The sequence below is a fragment of the Lepidochelys olivacea genome (genome assembly GCF_965140295.1).
Source record: "Lepidochelys olivacea isolate rLepOli2 genome assembly, chromosome: 7".
Taxonomy (NCBI): domain Eukaryota; kingdom Metazoa; phylum Chordata; order Testudines; family Cheloniidae; genus Lepidochelys; species Lepidochelys olivacea.
Window position 1 is genome coordinate 76,131,880 of NC_140417.1, and position 17,961 is coordinate 76,149,840.

The 17,961-nt window shown below is 39.0% G+C and overlaps 1 protein-coding gene across 1 annotated transcript in view; it reads left to right on the top strand.

The window, feature by feature from the left end:
• The window catches only part of BICC1 (BicC family RNA binding protein 1), a 227,303-nt gene extending 212,621 nt beyond the window's left edge, over positions 1–14,682 (top strand). Inside the window, exons 18-21 of the mRNA XM_084633781.1 lie at positions 3,188–3,344; positions 7,077–7,237; positions 8,153–8,252; positions 10,994–14,682. Coding sequence (XP_084489907.1) covers positions 3,188–3,344; positions 7,077–7,237; positions 8,153–8,252; positions 10,994–11,124 — 549 coding nt within the window. The 3' untranslated portion in view covers positions 11,125–14,682. The remainder of the gene's footprint in view (positions 1–3,187; positions 3,345–7,076; positions 7,238–8,152; positions 8,253–10,993) is intronic.
• Positions 14,683–17,961: the final 3,279 nt, after the last annotated feature.

The window sequence follows — 17,961 nt, forward strand, 5'->3', positions numbered from 1 at the left end:
CAATCTTGTAAATAAGATTCTTAACAGCATTAGTGCTTGAAGATACCGCATAATCTCTTCCAGCAAAAAGCTCCTTGTATCTGGGAATGCTGGGAATATCAAGTCCATCCATAGAATAATGGGAATTCCATTGTTAATCTTCAGTTTTTAAAAAAAATCTGTTCCCAACAATTGCTCTTGTGGAACAAATTAAGAACAACACAGGAGTGGGATGATTTGGTTCAATGCATCAGAAAAGGGAAGCAGTATCTTACACCACTCGTTGAAATCTAGCCTAGGTTGGTTGCTATGTTTCATGAGGAAAAAAACAAAACATTCCTTTAGTATGAAAGTAAACTGTAATATAGCTTGCTGCTGGTCAGTAGAGTGACGTTTGTGACTACAGGGGGTGCAGTTCAAACTTCCTTTTGTCCCTGGGAGTTGCTGCACTGGGATTCACTCCTGTGCAAGGAGAGTGGCACCTCATCCCTTAGGGACTCTGCTGGGAAAGAGCAGCTGTAAACTTCACAGAGGGCTTACTAGAAGCCTAAAGTCAGAGAAGGCCCTGTCCTCTGCTTAAACTCCATTATTTGTAGTAATTCTGACATTGTTTTCCATTGCATTATGCTGTTGTAACCCTGTCCAGACCTACCAAAGCCTACCTCTTCTTTATTTCCACCCTCATTCATGTTGTCTAAATTCTAGGTAGGTGGGCTCCTTGGGCAGAGACTTTGACCTGGGAGGCACCCTCCTATACTACTTTGGGCGCAGTACACATATTAAACCACAATAAAGGTGTGGCATGGAGCTTCCCCTTTGGCATGCATAAAGTTAACATATGTCTTTCAGATATATGTGGTAGGTTTGCAGTATTGAATGTGTAAGCCAGAAACACAGAAGAAGAAAAATGTAAAGCAAAACTCAGTGCCAATTTTCTGATAAAATATACTGCTAACGTTACTTCTCAGCTATCCAACTGATTTGTCTTTGTATATTTGTTAAGCTGTTTCCCATTTTCTCCAAACCATTATACGCTCACTGTTTCTACAAGTTTATTAGCAGACACATTATTCCAGAAGAAAAAGGTTTTGGGCCTTAGTCACTTGGAGTCTGACCAGGCACAAACCACATCCTCAGCTCTTTCAACTGCTAAACTCTTATTTTTACAATGACTCCAGTTCCCATTTTGGTATGTGCTGTTATGCAAACATCTGGGGAAAATAAAAATCCTACATCTCTTGTAATATATTCCCTGCTTCCCTTTGGCAGTTTTCAAGACTTTGTTATTCATATCAGAAAGCACTGCTGGTCACTTTACCCCTTACATTTTCATTCTTGATGTGGCCCAGAAGGGATATGCTGAAGAACTGCTCTTCAGTAAATAGCAATTGTCTTGATATCCAGTGCTAACGTTTGGGAAATCTATTTGCAAACTAAGCTCACTGGACACATTTGTTTCTCCCTGTGATATTTTACTTTGTGTTTTATTTCCCAGCATTGCTAGCTCACATTTTATTGTATCACAACTTGTAATCGCCACCTTGGTCAGACATATTGTAGATAGTCCTTTATTTTCTTTTAAAACAGACTTGGATTCTGTCCCTTCTTTCACTCCATATTCAGCACACTGTCCACCAACCTAATTTGTCCACCTGGAAAATAGTTCTTTTCTTTCCAGTGATGGCAGTTATCCTCTGTCATTTAAAATGTATTAAGGAACAGCTCTATTAAACTCCTGCTATCCTTCCTACTGTTTGTTAGAAAGGGTTGGTGAAGCTGGTGGAAATAAGCAAAATAGTGCTAGTTTGGAAGGCTTACAGGAGTGAGACTGCACAATAGTAACTTGTCACATGTACTCTTTGCTTTGGTCTTGTTCTCATCTACAGTTCCAATTAACTCATTCACTCATCACACTGTTTATTGTCTGAGAAGCTCTATAAAAGATAAACTCAAGAGAGAAGGTTTCATCTGGAGCTTTGTGGAAATGTATCCTTTTCCCCAGTCAGGCTTCACCCCATGCATAGTTCATGTATACTCTGGCTACTGTAAAACAAAACAAACACAAAAACGTCAGCCTTTACCAGCCCTTATACCATCCAATTCCAGATACTGTAACAGGAATTAACTGCAGCATCTCAGATTCTACTGTCTGGTTAATGTTGGTTTCAGAGTAGCAGCCGTGTTAGTCTGTATCCGCAAAAAGAACAGGAGGACTTGTGGCACCTTAGAGACTAACACATTTATTTGAGCATAAGCTTTATTGACCTGCAGCTCACTTCATCGGATGCAATCTCCCCACTGTATTTTCCACTGAATTCATCCGATGAAGTGAGCTGTAGCTCACGAAAGCTTATGCTCAAATAAATGTGTTAGTCTCTAAGGTGCCACAAGTACTCTTTTTCTTTTTGTGGTTAATGTTGGTAATTTCTGACTTATTAATGTAAACAATCAAATTTAATGTATAGACTGCAATTAGTACTGAGGTAATGTGGGCTACTTGTATGTTACTTCGAGATGCTAGGTAGATAGCTGTGTGAGAGGAAGAGACCATAGAAAAATTTTTGTGACAAAAGGTTAAGAATTTAGAGCATTTTGATATGAAGCTAGTGTTTTTTAAAAAGTAACTTCTGCTTAAACTTATTACAAAAACAGCAGTTCTGTCTAAATGCATAAATTGTAATAATTAGTTGGTTCATATTTAACTGCAGGCAGCATATTTAAAATTGTTGAAAAGCTGTTGTGTTTAACTGGGCTGCTTCAGAGAAACACACTGCAATTTGACAGTTAAACACCTCTGTTTCTGCAAAAAGAAAAGGAGGACTTGTGGCACCTTAGAGACTAACCAATTTATTAGAGCATAAGCTTTCGTGAGCTACAGCTCACTTCCTCAGATGCATATCGTGGAAACTGCAGCAGGCTTTATATATACACAGAGAATATGAAACAATACCTATTCCCACCCCACCAGCAGGACAGTGGGGTGGGAATAGGTATTGTTTCATATTCTCTGTGTATATATAAAGCCTGCTGCAGTTTCCACGATATGCATCTGAGGAAGTGAGCTGTAGCTCACGAAAGCTTATGCTCTAATAAATTGGTTAGTCTCTAAGGTGCCACAAGTCCTCCTTTTCTTTTTGCGAATACAGACTAACACGGCTGCTACTCTGAAATCTGTTTCTGCAGTAATTTTCCTTGTGGTCTCTTGCAGGGTTCATCAATGTCTCTCTCACGTTCCAGCAGTCGGGAACATTTGGGAAGTAGTAGTGAATCTGATAACTGGAGAGATCGTAATGGTATCGGTCCCTCAGCTCATAGTGAATTTGTCTCGTCAATTGGCAGCCCCAAGCGGAAACAAAACAAATCAAGTAAGTAATATCTTGTCAATGCATTTCATCAGGGAATATAATCATGGGATTTGGGAGATTAAATTTTGATTTAATTCTGGGGTCCTGAATTTTTAAAACTAATGTTAAGTATTTACCTTAAGGAATTGAAAATACTTAATTGTGTTAAAAAAATTTTATGTTTGAAAAAGTACAAAGTAAATAAAAATCTGTATAATACCACACAAAATGTAAAAAAAAAAAAAAAAAAGCAATTCAAATGTAAAACGTTGAAGGTAAATAATACAGTATAGCCACTTTTTTTTTTAAGCGCCTTGCTATCTTCTTTTCTGTGAAAGTTTCTGTGAAAACAGAGTTTAAAAGAGCTCATCCTTGGACGCTCATGATTCTGCTGTGTTCTCCAGATACTGCAAAATACTAGCTGAATCTGATGGAGGCTTCCTGACAAAAGTTATGACTTCTTCCAGCTGCCATCCTTTGATGAATTTTAAGGCATAATTATATTGATTTTTAAGTAGGGCCACCAATACATTTGGTAGGGCCTGGCAGGTTACACTGGCCACCTGTTTCCTTGGATCCAGCCTGCAAATCTTAAAGATTTTTTTAAACAGATTTTAAACCAGTTTTCTATGAAAATTGTTTTACACTCAAAAGCAGTTTGCAACTAGTCTCAGTCTTTTATTAATAGATTGATCTTATTTTTTTTTTTGCCAGGAGAGAGGAAGGGGTGGAGCAAGAAAGTGAAGAATGGGAGATTTAGATTTATAATAGGTTTCATTAGTGTTTCGGGGTGGGGTTGATGAGGACAGAAATATTCTGCTGTTCTTTGTTTTAACTATTTTTGTATTATGGTTTTTCTTAATCAGTGCTAAAAAGCCTAAATCCCAGATACATTCAGTAAGAATTGCACGTTTTTAGAAAAAATAGTTTAACTTAAAGAGGGAAATGTTGTTGCTCTTTCCTAGCATTTTTAATCATTGACATGGTATTAACGCAGTGATGAATTACTGCATATGGTATTTCTACAGTGAACATAATAAAAATAAGCTTAATAGCTTATCTTCAGTTTCAAGTCCCCGTAGTGTCTTGAAGTCAGTTGTTTACACAGGGAGGTCCTAGTGTAATCAAAATTATAAAATAAATGCATTTTAATCCTTTCTTAAACTTTAATAAGACAGTAGCCTTTAAAGTCTAAAAGCTGCTCAGTCCATAGAAGCAGTAGCTTCTTTCTCAGAGCCTAAAACATCTGCAAAAATGTACTACTTTTTGTTTTGATTAAAAAAAATAACCTTTCTTCCCCACACTTGGCTGATAAGCCTTTTATGGTCAATATGTGACAAAAAGGGTACAATAACTGTGTGTCCTAGATTGTGCTGTTTGAGATCTACAAACTTGAAATGTAATTTTAATCCTTCACTTTTACTAATAGAATTGAAGAATTTTGACACATTGTACAAATCTTCTTCAAAAACTTGGGCCTATCCAGTAAAATTATCTAAGGTTCCAAGGTTTACCTTATCTACTGAACCGTTAATGTATTTTAGAAAAGAAAACAACAAATCACTGAGCGCTAAAGCGTTCTACTTTTTATAGCCAGGTAAGTCCTCAGGAGGCAGCAGCCAGTCTAGCTGAGGGAGTCATTTAATCTCACTCTCCTCACTCTAACATCAGTCCTGGGGGCAGGGCCTGTGGCCTGCGGAGATAACAGCTCAGTGAAATTAATGGCATATAAAAATAACTATGGTAATGCAAGGGGATGTGATTGCACACTTTGCTTGTGAGCTATACTACTATGTGCTACAGTCTGCACCATATGGCTCCAGCTCCTTTGTTACAGGCAACACTGGTACTAATGGACCTTGTTTTCAATTGTTTATAACTTTGCCAAATTTAAATTGTTCAGGCTGAAATTCTCCATGCCAGGCGTTTGCCTCAGGAGCTGTGGGAAGTGAGAGACTAAAAGAGGTAGGAGCATAGGGGATGAATAGAGGCAGGAGCCAAGTTGGTGCAAAGAAGGGGATAGAACCTGTAAGCAGAGACAGGATAGTGGGGGCCATGGACGCAAGCAGGTAGGTAAGGGTATAAGAGCAGAAGAGAACCAGGAAGGTACTGCAGGGCCTGGGCAGAAGGATCTATAATTACTAACATATTCCCTACAGAACTTACAACTGAACACAGGATTCTTGAGTCTCATCATTCCTCTGCTATCTAGCAAATAGCTGTGAAAGCCACTGGCAATGTGTCTCATTGCCCTCTAGTAGGAGGCCCACATAGAAGATAACAGCCTTCTACTGCTTCCTGTTACTCATATCAGCTTAAGTGGCAGAGGACTATGCTGTGGATCTCCCTGCTCATGACCCATATGGGGGTCAGTACAGTTCCACGTGATGGAATTTTCATAACCCGTTATGTTCAGAACTCAGCTCCAGTCCCCTTTGGTTGCAGTTTCGAGTGCTCAGCATGTCTGCAAATCAGATCTCAGGTGTCTGAAATTAGATAGCCAGAAAATGAGAGCAACAAAGTGACAATATAAAAATTCTGGTTTACATGACTTGCCCAATTTTCTGCATGTGGCCATTTTGTCTTTCTCATTTTCTGGTTATCTAGTTTGAGACACCTGAGGCTCTGATTTGCAGAAGTGCTGAGCACTCACAGGAGCAGCTAAAGTTGAGAAGAGCTGTGTTTTGAACATTTAAAGTACTAAAAATTGTGCTGAAAAATCAGGCATTAGGCTTCTCAAATTGGGCATGCAAAATTAGTTCACACTTCGGGTCTTCATTGCCTATTTCTTGTGTGTAAAATGAGGATAATATAACCACTTCATCTCATGGGGTAATGTCTGTAAAGCACTAAGATGGTACAATGAAACCATCATAGAAAAGCCCAGGTAGAAATTAATAATTCCGCATTCAATGTAGGATTTGGATGGGACACCATGGACCGCATGCTGAATAATGAGAGCAAAAAGAAATATTAAAAAGCTGACCAGTCTGTGCACTGAATGAGGCAGGAGTAGAAAAAATGGCATGTTAGCATGTAAAGACTGTATCATAATTCATGTACACAAAGGGAACCACATTAAGTTTGTACAACTGTAATTGTGGTATTTACTAAGTTTTGAGTGCTTGACTTAGCAACCTTCATGGATTTTTAATGTAGTTTTGAGAGATGTGATATTTAGTCAGGTAGTCCAAATATTCCCAAAACTACTATTTTAACAAACAAACAAACAAACAAACAAACAAGTGGAGTAGTTGCTCGATCACATGGCTCTCTTTAGCAGAAGAAGCCACAGGATTCCATCCCCAGTCAAACCTAAAGGAGCTGCCTGCATTTGAATAGGGGGCCGTGGAGTCAGGGAGGAGGCGCATGTGCAGTTGCCTTCTCCAGCATTCGATAGACTGGGGAGGGGGGGAACAGAGTCCTGATTCTCCCTCTGCCTTTATGTATATTAAGCTCTGAGCCCCATCCCCATTAAAGTTAATTAAGGTGAAGCCTGTGTCCTTTTCATTCTCCTACATGCCCTAATCAATAATAATAAGGTATATTCTGAAAACAGCCACTAGAGTTTCATTAACAAAAAGTTCATTTGAAATTCAGCTGGTTTCTACAGATTGCTGTTCTATTAAACAACTGAATGGAATATTCCACTAAACAATAGAATTTGAGGTAATTTGGCGGTTAAAACATTTAATTAAAACATGCTGTTTCAAGTGATTGAAACGTCAAGTGTACATCCTTTTTGCCTTTCAGCTGAACATTATCTCAGCAGCAGTAATTACATGGATTGCATTTCCTCGCTGACCGGAAGCAATGGCTGTAACCTGAACAGTTTGTTTAAGGGGTCTGATCTGCCTGAGCTGTTCAGTAAACTCGGTTTGGGCAAATACACTGATGTATTCCAACAACAAGAGGTCAGTCTTTTTAAGAGGCATCTTAGTTTTTGCTGTATATTTTACAACCCTTTGTCTATCTCCTGAGTGAAATCGCTGTCTCTCCTAGCTGCAGTATTTTCACTGACCATTCTATCAAAGCTGTTCAGTCCTTGAATTTAGAAATGACCATTCTCAGTCCTTTGTAACTAAGTAACCATAACTCAATCCTAACTAAACAGGTTTCCACTGAATTATCTTGACATATTAATAACATATTAAGCATGATGTTTGTTAATAAGGATATTTGTGCAAACACCAGGTGTGTTGTGAAAGGCCATGTCCTTGAATTCACTTAAAGGGGACACTCACCAACGGTCTGCTAGCACACATTCTGTTATGGTTACTGCTGTTTATTTCAAACATAATTGTTAATATTAACTTTCCTTCCATAGAGATCGATGATTAGATCTAAGATTCCCATTTACATTTACAGTAATTTGGGAAAAATAGACTCTTAATGTGCAATTAAGTATCATTAACCAACATAATCTTACATGCTTCTATAAAAATGATACCTTTACTTTTTAGTCTCTGTGTCTTAAATAAGAGTACTAAAACAAGAAGGTATCTGTGGAGTCAAGGGTTGCTACATATATGACACATCTGATGCCTATTTCCATTTTTTCCTCATTTTTCTGCCATTTTAACTTTAACCAACTGTCATTGATTGGAATTTGGTAGTTGTTGGTGTTATAGGCATAATAAAATGAGTTTGTAGAATAAATGTAAAAAAAAAAAAGTTAAAGGAAACGTTGTTTTTAGAGGCTACTTGCACCACGCTTATGGCTAATATTTTGTGGGGAGTAATTCTCAATACAGGAAGAAAAATGGTTGCCTATAGATTGTGGGTTTGTGTGAATTACCCATTTTAATTTGCTTTGTTTTTGTTCATAGATTGATCTTCAGACCTTCCTTACCCTCACAGATCAAGATTTGAAAGAGCTAGGAATTACTACTTTTGGTGCCAGACGGAAAATGCTGCTTGCAATCTCAGGTGAATAAAAAGCATTTAACATATACATGATTATAAATGTCATGATTTAAAAATGTACTAAAAATATACTGTACTTTTTCCCTTTGGTCAGTTGAATTGTTTTGGTTTGAATGGTCATTAGAGCAGCTTAAAGGAACTGTATCAGACAGAGAATCTGACCCACAGAAAGCAGATCTTACCAGCCACTCCTCGTAATAAAAAGGCAGTTTTTAAATTTTGAGAGACTGTAAGGACTGTATAGCTTCCACACATCAAATGGGATTCCAGCTGCATAGTGTTGTATTGTTCTATTTAATACTATTTTACTATTTAAATACTATTACTATTGTACTATTAAACTTAGAGCTGGGCAGACAAAGGCAATTCCATTTTGCAAAGGAGTTCAAAGAAAATTTTCAAAATTCCCTGCAAAAGGGAATAGAGCTTGGGAACACTGACTCCAAGACAGTCCATCTGGCACACTGTCCTGAACCTAGGGATCATGGGAACTCTGCCTACCAAGCAAGAGTAAGATTGAGAGCCAAGACTTCCATGCTCTCATTCCCTATCAGCTCACCAGGCTGGCTGCTGAGGAGCCAGGAAAGCGAGCTGGTAGGTAAACAGGCACGTATGCGATGGAAACCTGCCTGACAGGTCTGTCCTAATGTCTGTTGGAACTTCAGCTGAGTTGAACAATCTGTACGAAACATTTCCATTTCAACAAATGGACAAATTCTGGTGGAAAAAATGGTTTGCTGGATTTTTTTCCAGCCAGCTGTAATTAAAATTTCTTTTATATCTTACTACAATAAAGGAAAATCAAAGTACCACTTTTGAAGATACACAATAGGATAGCAATGACCAACTTGAACTTGTTCAAGGATCTGGAATGGCATAAAATTTCATGTCATATATTGCATAGAATTATGTTTTCCTTACAGTGAATCTTTTTAAGTCCAAGATTGTAAGTTTTATTCTGATATTTTCTGGAGCATGACAGATTTTTTTTTCGTAATTTGCTGATGTCATTCATGAATGCATTTCAAATTATGGCTTAAAGAGGGTAAATGAGTAATGTATTTAGATGAACAGTAGAACTCATCAGAAGTCTGTCTGAATCACTGGCAGCGAAGATTATACCTGTAATGGAGAAAATTGTTCACTATTTTCATTAACTAACATAATCTTAATAATAAGCACTGGGAAAAGTGCTTTCTATGAGTGATGACTCTACTGCAGGGGCGGGCAAACTTTTTGGCCTGAGGGCCGCATCGGGTTTTGGAAATTGTATGGAGGGCTGGTTAGGGGAGGCTGTGCCTCACCAAACAGCCAGGCATGTCTTGGCCCCTGTGCCGGATCTCACCGTCCCATGCTTCTTGCCTCCTGACATGCCCCCCACACACACACACCAGACTCCTGCCCCATCCAAACCCCCCGTTCCCTGATGGCCCCTCCCCAGACTCCTGCTCCTGACTGCCCTCCCACCCCATCCAACCCCTCCTCTCCTTCCTGACTGCCCCCCCCAGGACCCCTGCCCCCATTCAGCCCCCCCTTCTCCCTGTCCCTTGACTGCCCTGGAAACCCCTGTCGCTGACTGCCCCCCCGCTGCCCCATCCAAACCCCCTTCCTTCCTGACCCCCCCCGGGACCCCTACCCCCATTCAACCCCCCCCCCCCCCCCGTTTCCCACCTTTGACTGCCCTGACCCCTGTCCACGTCCCCCCCGAACTCCCCACCCTCTATCCAACCCCCACCGCTCCCTGCCCCCTTACCGTGCTGCCTGGAGCACCAGTGGCTGGAGGTAGCCATGCACCGTGCAGCACAGAGCACCGGGTCAGGCCAGGCTCTGCAGCTGTGCTGCACCAGGAGCTCGCCGCCCCGAGCATTGTGCTGGTGGCACGGAGTGGTGAGGCTGTGGGGGAGGGGAGACAGCAGGGGAGGGGCCAGGACCTCAGGGGCCAGGCAAGAGGGTCCCGCGGGCCGTAGTTTGCCCATCTCTGCTCTACTGAGAGGTTTACACATAGATCTGAATAACAGCCCCTACGCCTATGTTTTATTGGAGGTGGCAGGTCATTATTATAAAAACATTAGTAATGTGTTAAAAAATGACCAATGTGCTCTGGGGAAATAATTATGTCCAATTTCAGTTATTTATAGTTAGTATACATCATGGTCTGTCACATCAGATTATATAACGTTGTGCACAATGCTGCTCAGTGTGTGATGTGCTCGTAAGGCATTCCTTTTTGTGAAGAATTTGCAGGCTTTGAACAGGATTTTTTCAAGCACTCCAGCTGGCATCATTTCATCATTTTTAGGATGGTTTTGCCTTTTTGTTTAGAATTGGTATACAAAAGATTTTGGCAAAACATTATCTTTTCAGGCATTATGCTTAATCCTAGAAACCCCTCAAATAAGAGGATTAATTTCAAACTTAACTTGCTCGGAAATAAATATGGCCCTCCTCTGCATCAAAGCACTAGCATGGCACCATCGTTGAATTCAGAATTGCAGAAAATTATGACAATTAGTACCCTGTGTTTAGCCTGAACAATAATTATTGATAGAATTTCACGGCATTCTTAGTGTCCTGACCAAATACTAACTGGGGTAATGTCTGCTTCTCTAAACTCCCTTTGCAGTTTTCAGTTGGAGCTATGGTTCCCCTCTTCTAATGTAATAATGAAATTGCATTATTCAGAGTAGCTTTGCTCCTGAATCATCTCCAAATATTAAAATCCGAATCTGCTGTTTTCCATCTAGAACTGAATAAAAACCGAAGAAAACTATTTGATCCATCAAATGTACGTGCCTCATTCCTGGAAGGTGGAGCTAGTGGAAGACTGCCACGTCAGTATCACTCGGACATTGCTAGTGTCAGTGGTCGCTGGTAGCACTAAATTGTGGCTCACAAAGTGAATTGTAAAGATGGACTTGCCAATCCTGTGGACAGCTTTCACTGCACACCACCCTCTGCACTTTGGGAGTTGCGGTATCAAGGACCAAAGCATTTTTTCTGCACAAGTACTTGTGCCAAAAAAAAAAGAAAGAGAGAGAGAGAGAGAAGACACTTGTCTATCATTTTTCAGAACACCAAATGTGGATTATGTTTTACTCTTGTAGATTGGACAGCATTTGCAATAATAATAATAATATAGGGTTCTTTGTTTAGTATTTTATTACCTATAACTATAATGTATGCACTGAATTTTTACTTTGTTGAATGAAGGAAAAATGAAGAGCTGGGATGCCAGAGAGCATAACTTTTGGTTTTATCAAGATGGAATTTTCTGGTACCGCTTAAAATAATTATTGAGGTCTTTCTGCACTTTACATGTTCTGTTTTCTTATCCTGTGGGAATTTATTTTCTCTTTCATTTCCATATAAAATATTGTGTTGGCACTTATCAAATTTTGTCAGGTGATCCTGCAATAGTCTCCTCCTCCTCAAGTCTCCTCACTATAATGGTACTAGGAATCAGTCTTTATGTAGATTTTTTTTCTATAGATATCTGAGGAAATGTTCTAAAATCAAACCACTTGCAAGTGGACCAGTCCTATTATCTCCTTATGAAGCAGCCTAGATCTGCTTACAATGAAACGAGTTCACTGTAACAGATGCAATGAAAGACCAAAATGGACCTTGCAATATTAACCCTTTGCAGTCGTCATATTTAACTGCTGCCTGTAATGCTGAAACTGATTTTAATGGTTCTTTCAAAGCAAAGGGCTATTTTTAGTATACTGCCACTAAAGGACATTTATTTATATAAAACTTTTCTTTTTAGATTCTATACACCTACAATATGCATCAGTTTAAACTGAGATCGACTAAAGATTTATGGTAGAAAATGAAAGGCATTCATCAAACTAGAGCTCTGGGCCACCAGTTTGATTAAATGGACAACTAATCTAATTTGACAAGACAGCACTGTTGCCATTTATTATGTGAAGCATATTACTTACATGACTATGCATGCAGCAATTAAGCAACATTCATGAAATAGCTGTAATAGCATCTCTTTTGTTTAATTTAGATTTGTGATGGTCAGCTATGGAAGTATTTAAAACTCCAAGATGAACTATTTCTGAAAGAAGTTATATTCAACAAAGAGTCCATGTTATAAATGGCTAGAGCTAACTATTGCGTTCTCATACTGTGAAAGTCTGGCAATACTATTTCTGTGTCTTTTCAGATGTCTTGTTATGGATTGATGAAGGGATCTCATATAATGAAGGAAATCATAAAGTGCCTCTTTTTCTGCAATGAAATATGAAGTTTCCAAACATTAATTTGTTGAAAAGCATTCCCTTAGGAAATATTGTGACTTACTTGTACTGTAATGTCTTATTTATGTTCAGTGTACAAGCCTTTTAAGATGGACATAAACCAGTGTCAAGTGCTCTTAACAGAAGGCATCAGAATAACCATTTACAGTAGTTGGTTTTTATGCAAAAATGGGGTGAGAAATAGTTTTGACACTTTCTATGTATACATCTTCTGAGGTGAGGAAAAAAATCAGTTTTATGAGAAATTTGCACACAAAGGGAATTTTTAAGAGGTAATTGCTTTGAGGACTTAGATGATGAAGCAGTAATAAAACGACCTGTTGCAATTAGCAAAAATTAACTGCTCAGTATGGGGTTCAGCCATATCCACTTAATGGTGTATAGTGGAATAACTTTCACTGCAAATAAAATAGCAGCTAACTCTTCCAGTGTTTAATATTGCAGGACAATGCAGTTTGCAAACGCAGAGCTGTAAGCAACAAAGTTGTGCCCAAAGTCTATGAACATATTGGATACTTGTGTGTATAATTCAGGCACGTTCAACTTTATCAAACAACTATGGAAGCATAAAGCGCTGATCCTGGGAATAATTATTCTTCTGCTTATTTTTATACTTGTGAGTCGTCCCATTGACATGAGATTACTTACTTGTTTAAAGTTGAGCACTCGTGGGCTTGCAAGACCTAGGTTTGAAAATCAAGTCTTATATGAACTTGTGTGCTTAGTTTTACATAATATTTTAAAAGTAGATTAAACCTTTAGCAAATCCACTTAGACATTTGCCTGCTTAGTTTGTGTAATTTTTTAAATTCAAACACTTTACTTCCGCAAAAACTCCACGTCGCATTCTTTCATTTTTTTCATAAATACGTAACATGCAGTTTGACAGTATTACATCTGAAAGCTGAAATTCTTACAATATTAAGTTGATGTGGTCTTTTGCTGAGCAGTGCTTATATCATCTATTACCAAAGTGAAGAAAAATTTCCCAGTAAGAACATTATTTTCAGTAGGGCTGCACACAAAACACACACACTGGAAAACATTTTTCTCACTTCTTTTAATTCCATGAAGGGAATATGACAATGCAATATACAGTGTTGTCAGTGTTGTATTATGCACAAAATATTTGACTTGCTAGATTAAAATGTTAGTTTTAAAGCTGTGCCTTAATAGTGACCAGTTATCTGTAAATATAGAGCAGATACAGATTGTATTTTTGTGGGTTGTCCTTTTAGTGATTTTTTAAAATGAAAGGTGGAATTAAAAATATTAAAAATGGGAATTTTTTCAAAACTAATCAGTTGTTATATGGAAAAAAATAAATGTATGTAACCCCTTGGTATTCTGTTTGGTAAGTTAAATAGTTTTTATTTTGACCCAGGTCCAGATGTGGTTGCGTGTTAACGAAACACCAAAACTGTTGTCCCCATATTCTGCAGCGTGTTAGTACACCAGGGTGCATCTAAGCCCTGGCTCAGATTAGACAAGCGTGGAACAGATTACTGACTGCACCGCAGTCCTGACTAGGGTTGCTCTTGTCTTTTGAATTGTTTAATTATATTAAGATAAATTAGCCATGAGGCACATACTAATAGCATTATTATAATATGTAATATTATTTTAGATATGTTTTAATAACCTATGTATAAATCCCAACGACACCCTCTGCAGAATGCACAGGCCCCCAGTGCCCAGACATGATGCAACCCTACTGTGGGTTGCTAATCGTACAGAATCTTCTGCACACCTTACACATAGGAGTTAATTTAACCTTCTATTCCTCATCTAATTTCTTTGAATCCTAGACCCCTGGATATGGTTTTAGTTCAGTAAAGTCAACACCTTTCAGATATTATATTAATACCCCTCAGTGGTATTTTCTAAAATAGGTGTAAGAGGTCACATATATTTATGTGTAGAGATACATAAATTGTGTGTATATGTGCATATATATGCTTAATGTTCTCAATGAGTAAAACTTTTGTAAAGGTGCCTACATAATAGAACTTGGGATTCCCTTGTGGAGGTGCTTCCAGTGCTCTCTGCTCAAGAAATAATCCAGGACATGGGCCATAATATATTAAATATGTAAAACCTTCCTTCTGTGATGAATATTTTTATCATCAGTTTCTATAATGTAAATACAAAACACTTATCATGAAAAATCTGTATGAATTCCTTATTGGATCTATTTCAAAACTAGCTCATGGATAAGATGCTGTGAACATCTATAAATATGTTCCTTCAGCTCTCTGACTTTCTCCATGGTGGAGCTGGGGGAATTTGGAAAAAAGTTGGACAGCCCTCGGAAAATTCGGACAGCCCTTGGAAAATTTTCAAAAGGAGTTTTCTCTTGGAATGCTTTGAACTCCAAAAATGTGAAATGAATTAATTCCATACTGTTCAGATAGTCAAATCCATACCCCAAGAGTAAATGGTATAAATTCAGTGATGAACATTTTTGTCTTTATCAAAAACGAAAGTGGTGGTTAAAGCCATTTAACTTCAAAACTCAGTTCAATCTTAACCATGCTGCTGCTATTGGGATCTCCTCAACACAGATAAATCTCATTTGTTTTTTTTAATGTTTTTTTTAAAACTGTCTCTTTAGAGAGAACCAGCCTTCTGTTGAACAAACTATTGCATTAGAAATACCTGTCACTACAATGTATTTTAAAAAAAACAAAACTTACCATTGCAGAAATTATGCAAGTCATGCCTTGTCCATGAGGTGGCAAAATTTGCAGCTAATATAAAAAACCACTCAAGATAGCTAAGTCCAAAGCAAATTGTGAAGAGTTACAAAAGGATCTTAGAAAACTGGGTGACTGGGCAACACAATGGTGGATGAAATTTAATATTGATAAATGCAAAGTAATGCACATTGGAAAACATAATCCTAACTATACATATACAATGATGGCATCTAAATTAGTTGTTACCACTCAAGAAACAGATCTTGTAGTCACTGTGGATAGTTTTATGAAAATATCCTCTCAGTTTGCAGTGGCAATCAAAAAAGCTAACAGAATGTTGTGAATCATTAAGAAAGGGATAGATCAGGGGTGAGCAAACTTTTTGGCCCGAGGGCCACAGCTGGGTGGGGAAATTGCATGCAGGCCCATGAATATAGGGCAGGGGGTTGGGGTGTGCGAGGGAGTGTGGGGTGTGCAGGAAGGGGCTTAGGGCAGAAGGTTGGGGCACAGAAGGGGTGCAGGGTGTACAAGGGGGCTCAGGGCAGGGGGTTGGGGTGCAGGAGGGGATGTGGAGTGCAGCAGGGGGCTCAGGGCAGGCAGTTGGGTTGCGGGGGCAGGAGGAGTTTGGAGTGTGGGTTCCAGCCCAGGGCTGCTTATCTGGAGTGGTTCCAGGGTGGCAGCAGGTCTAAGACAGGCTCCTTGCCTGCCCTAGCCCCACGGCACAGCCGGCCCCACATCCCTGTGGCCCCTGGTGGGGGGGGGCAGAGGGCTCCGCAGGTACCTCCCCTGAAGGTCCCATTGGTCACTGTTCCCCGTTCCCGGCCAATGAGAGCTGCGGGGGCAGTGCCTGGAGGTGAGGGCAGTGCACGGAGATGTGGTGCCGGCCTCTTCCAGCAGCGGCGCGGGGCCAGCAATCCCATGGTCCGGATCCAAAGCCCTGACGGGTTGGATCCAACCCACAGGCCATAGTTTGCCCACTCCTGGGATAGATAATAAGACAGAAAATATCATAATGTCTTTATATAAAGCTATGGTACGCCCACACCTTGAACACTGCATGCGGATCTGGTCGCCCCAATCTCAGAAAAGATATATTGGAATTGGAAAAGATACAAAGAAGGGCAACAAAAATGATTAGCTTCCATATGAGTAGAAATTAATAAGACTGGGACTTTTAATCATGGAAAAGAGATGACTAAAGGAGGATATTATAGAGGTCTATAAAATCATGACTGGTGTGGAGAAAGTGATTAAGGAAGTGTTATTTATTCCTTCACATAACACAAGAACTAGGGGTCACCCAATGAAATTAATAGGCAGCAGGTTTAAAACAAACAAAAGGAAGTATTTCTTCACACAATGCACAGTCAACCTGTGGAACTCCTTGCCAGAGGATGTTGTGAAGGCCATGACTACAATAAGGTTGAAAAAGAACTAGATAAATTTAATGGAGGATGGGTCCATCAATGGCAATTAGCCAGGATGGGCAGGTATGCAAAACCATGCTCTGAAGTGTCCCCAGCTTCTGATTGCCAGGATGGGCAATATGTAGATCACTTGATGTTCATTTCCTCTGAAGCACCTGGCATTGGCCACTGTTCTGAGACAGGACACTGGGTTTAGATGGACCATCGATCTGACCAAGTTTGGCCATTCTTATGTTTTCTTAGGTATGCACCTATTGGCATAGTGCTATTGTATTTTTAAGGTACAAAATTTTCACCCATCATTCATGGATTTAATAATTAGGTGTAAGTGGTCACAGTAATCCTGCATTGATGCACAATAAATGTGTTTATATAAGGGGAAGTGAATTATCTAATGGCTTGTCTTCATGGGGACACTGGAAAATTAATCCAAATTAACGAAATGTGTGCATTTTAAAGTGAATTCAAAATTAAAGTGAATTTAATTCAAGTTAGCCAATTAAGGTTAAATCAAATTAAGGCCACTTCACTTCTGAATAAGTGTGTCCCACATGGATTTACTGCAGTTAAACTTATTCACTTTAAAATCACACCTTTTAGATCATTTGGATTAATTTTCTTGAGTGTCCCTGTATAGGCAAAACTTTAATTTCTTTACATGTACTTGAGACAGATCTTTCACACATGCATTTTGGATGAAATCTTTTCCCCTCTGAAGTTTTTGTGAGTTTTACCACAGACTTCAGTAGGAACAGGATTTGTCCCATAGTGTACTTTTCATCTGATACATTGTCTTGCCAAGCTTGTAGTCACTAAGTTCTGAACAGCTGTATAGATGCTTAATGTACCAAGTTCTATGTGCACAAGGACCTCAAACGCTATACATTTCATTTATTTATGCTTTTCCACAATTGGAAAATATAATTGTAAGGTTTTGTGCCTCACTTTTATTTTATGTATAGTGCCTCTGATAATTGGCGCATGTGTAGTCGGGATTTTTTACAAGCAGAAAATGTTCTTTGCCATCAAGATGGCGGACTACAGAGTGTTATGGCAGGAAAATTTTGTACAACAAATTAATTTTGCAAAGCCCTGGACAAATTCCCACTGCAGTTTTCACCACTGCAAGGTTAATCCATGCCATTTCCATTGGATATTCTCTTTTATGAGGGGTTTATAATGTAGCTATTTGAATTTGCTTAGGGCTGAAACTATTTTTGTTCTTTATTGTAGCACTTTGTTAATAATGAAATCATGCTCCGGTACCAATACAAAAGAGAAGAAATAATTTTATAGTAGCAACACAACCAGCCTG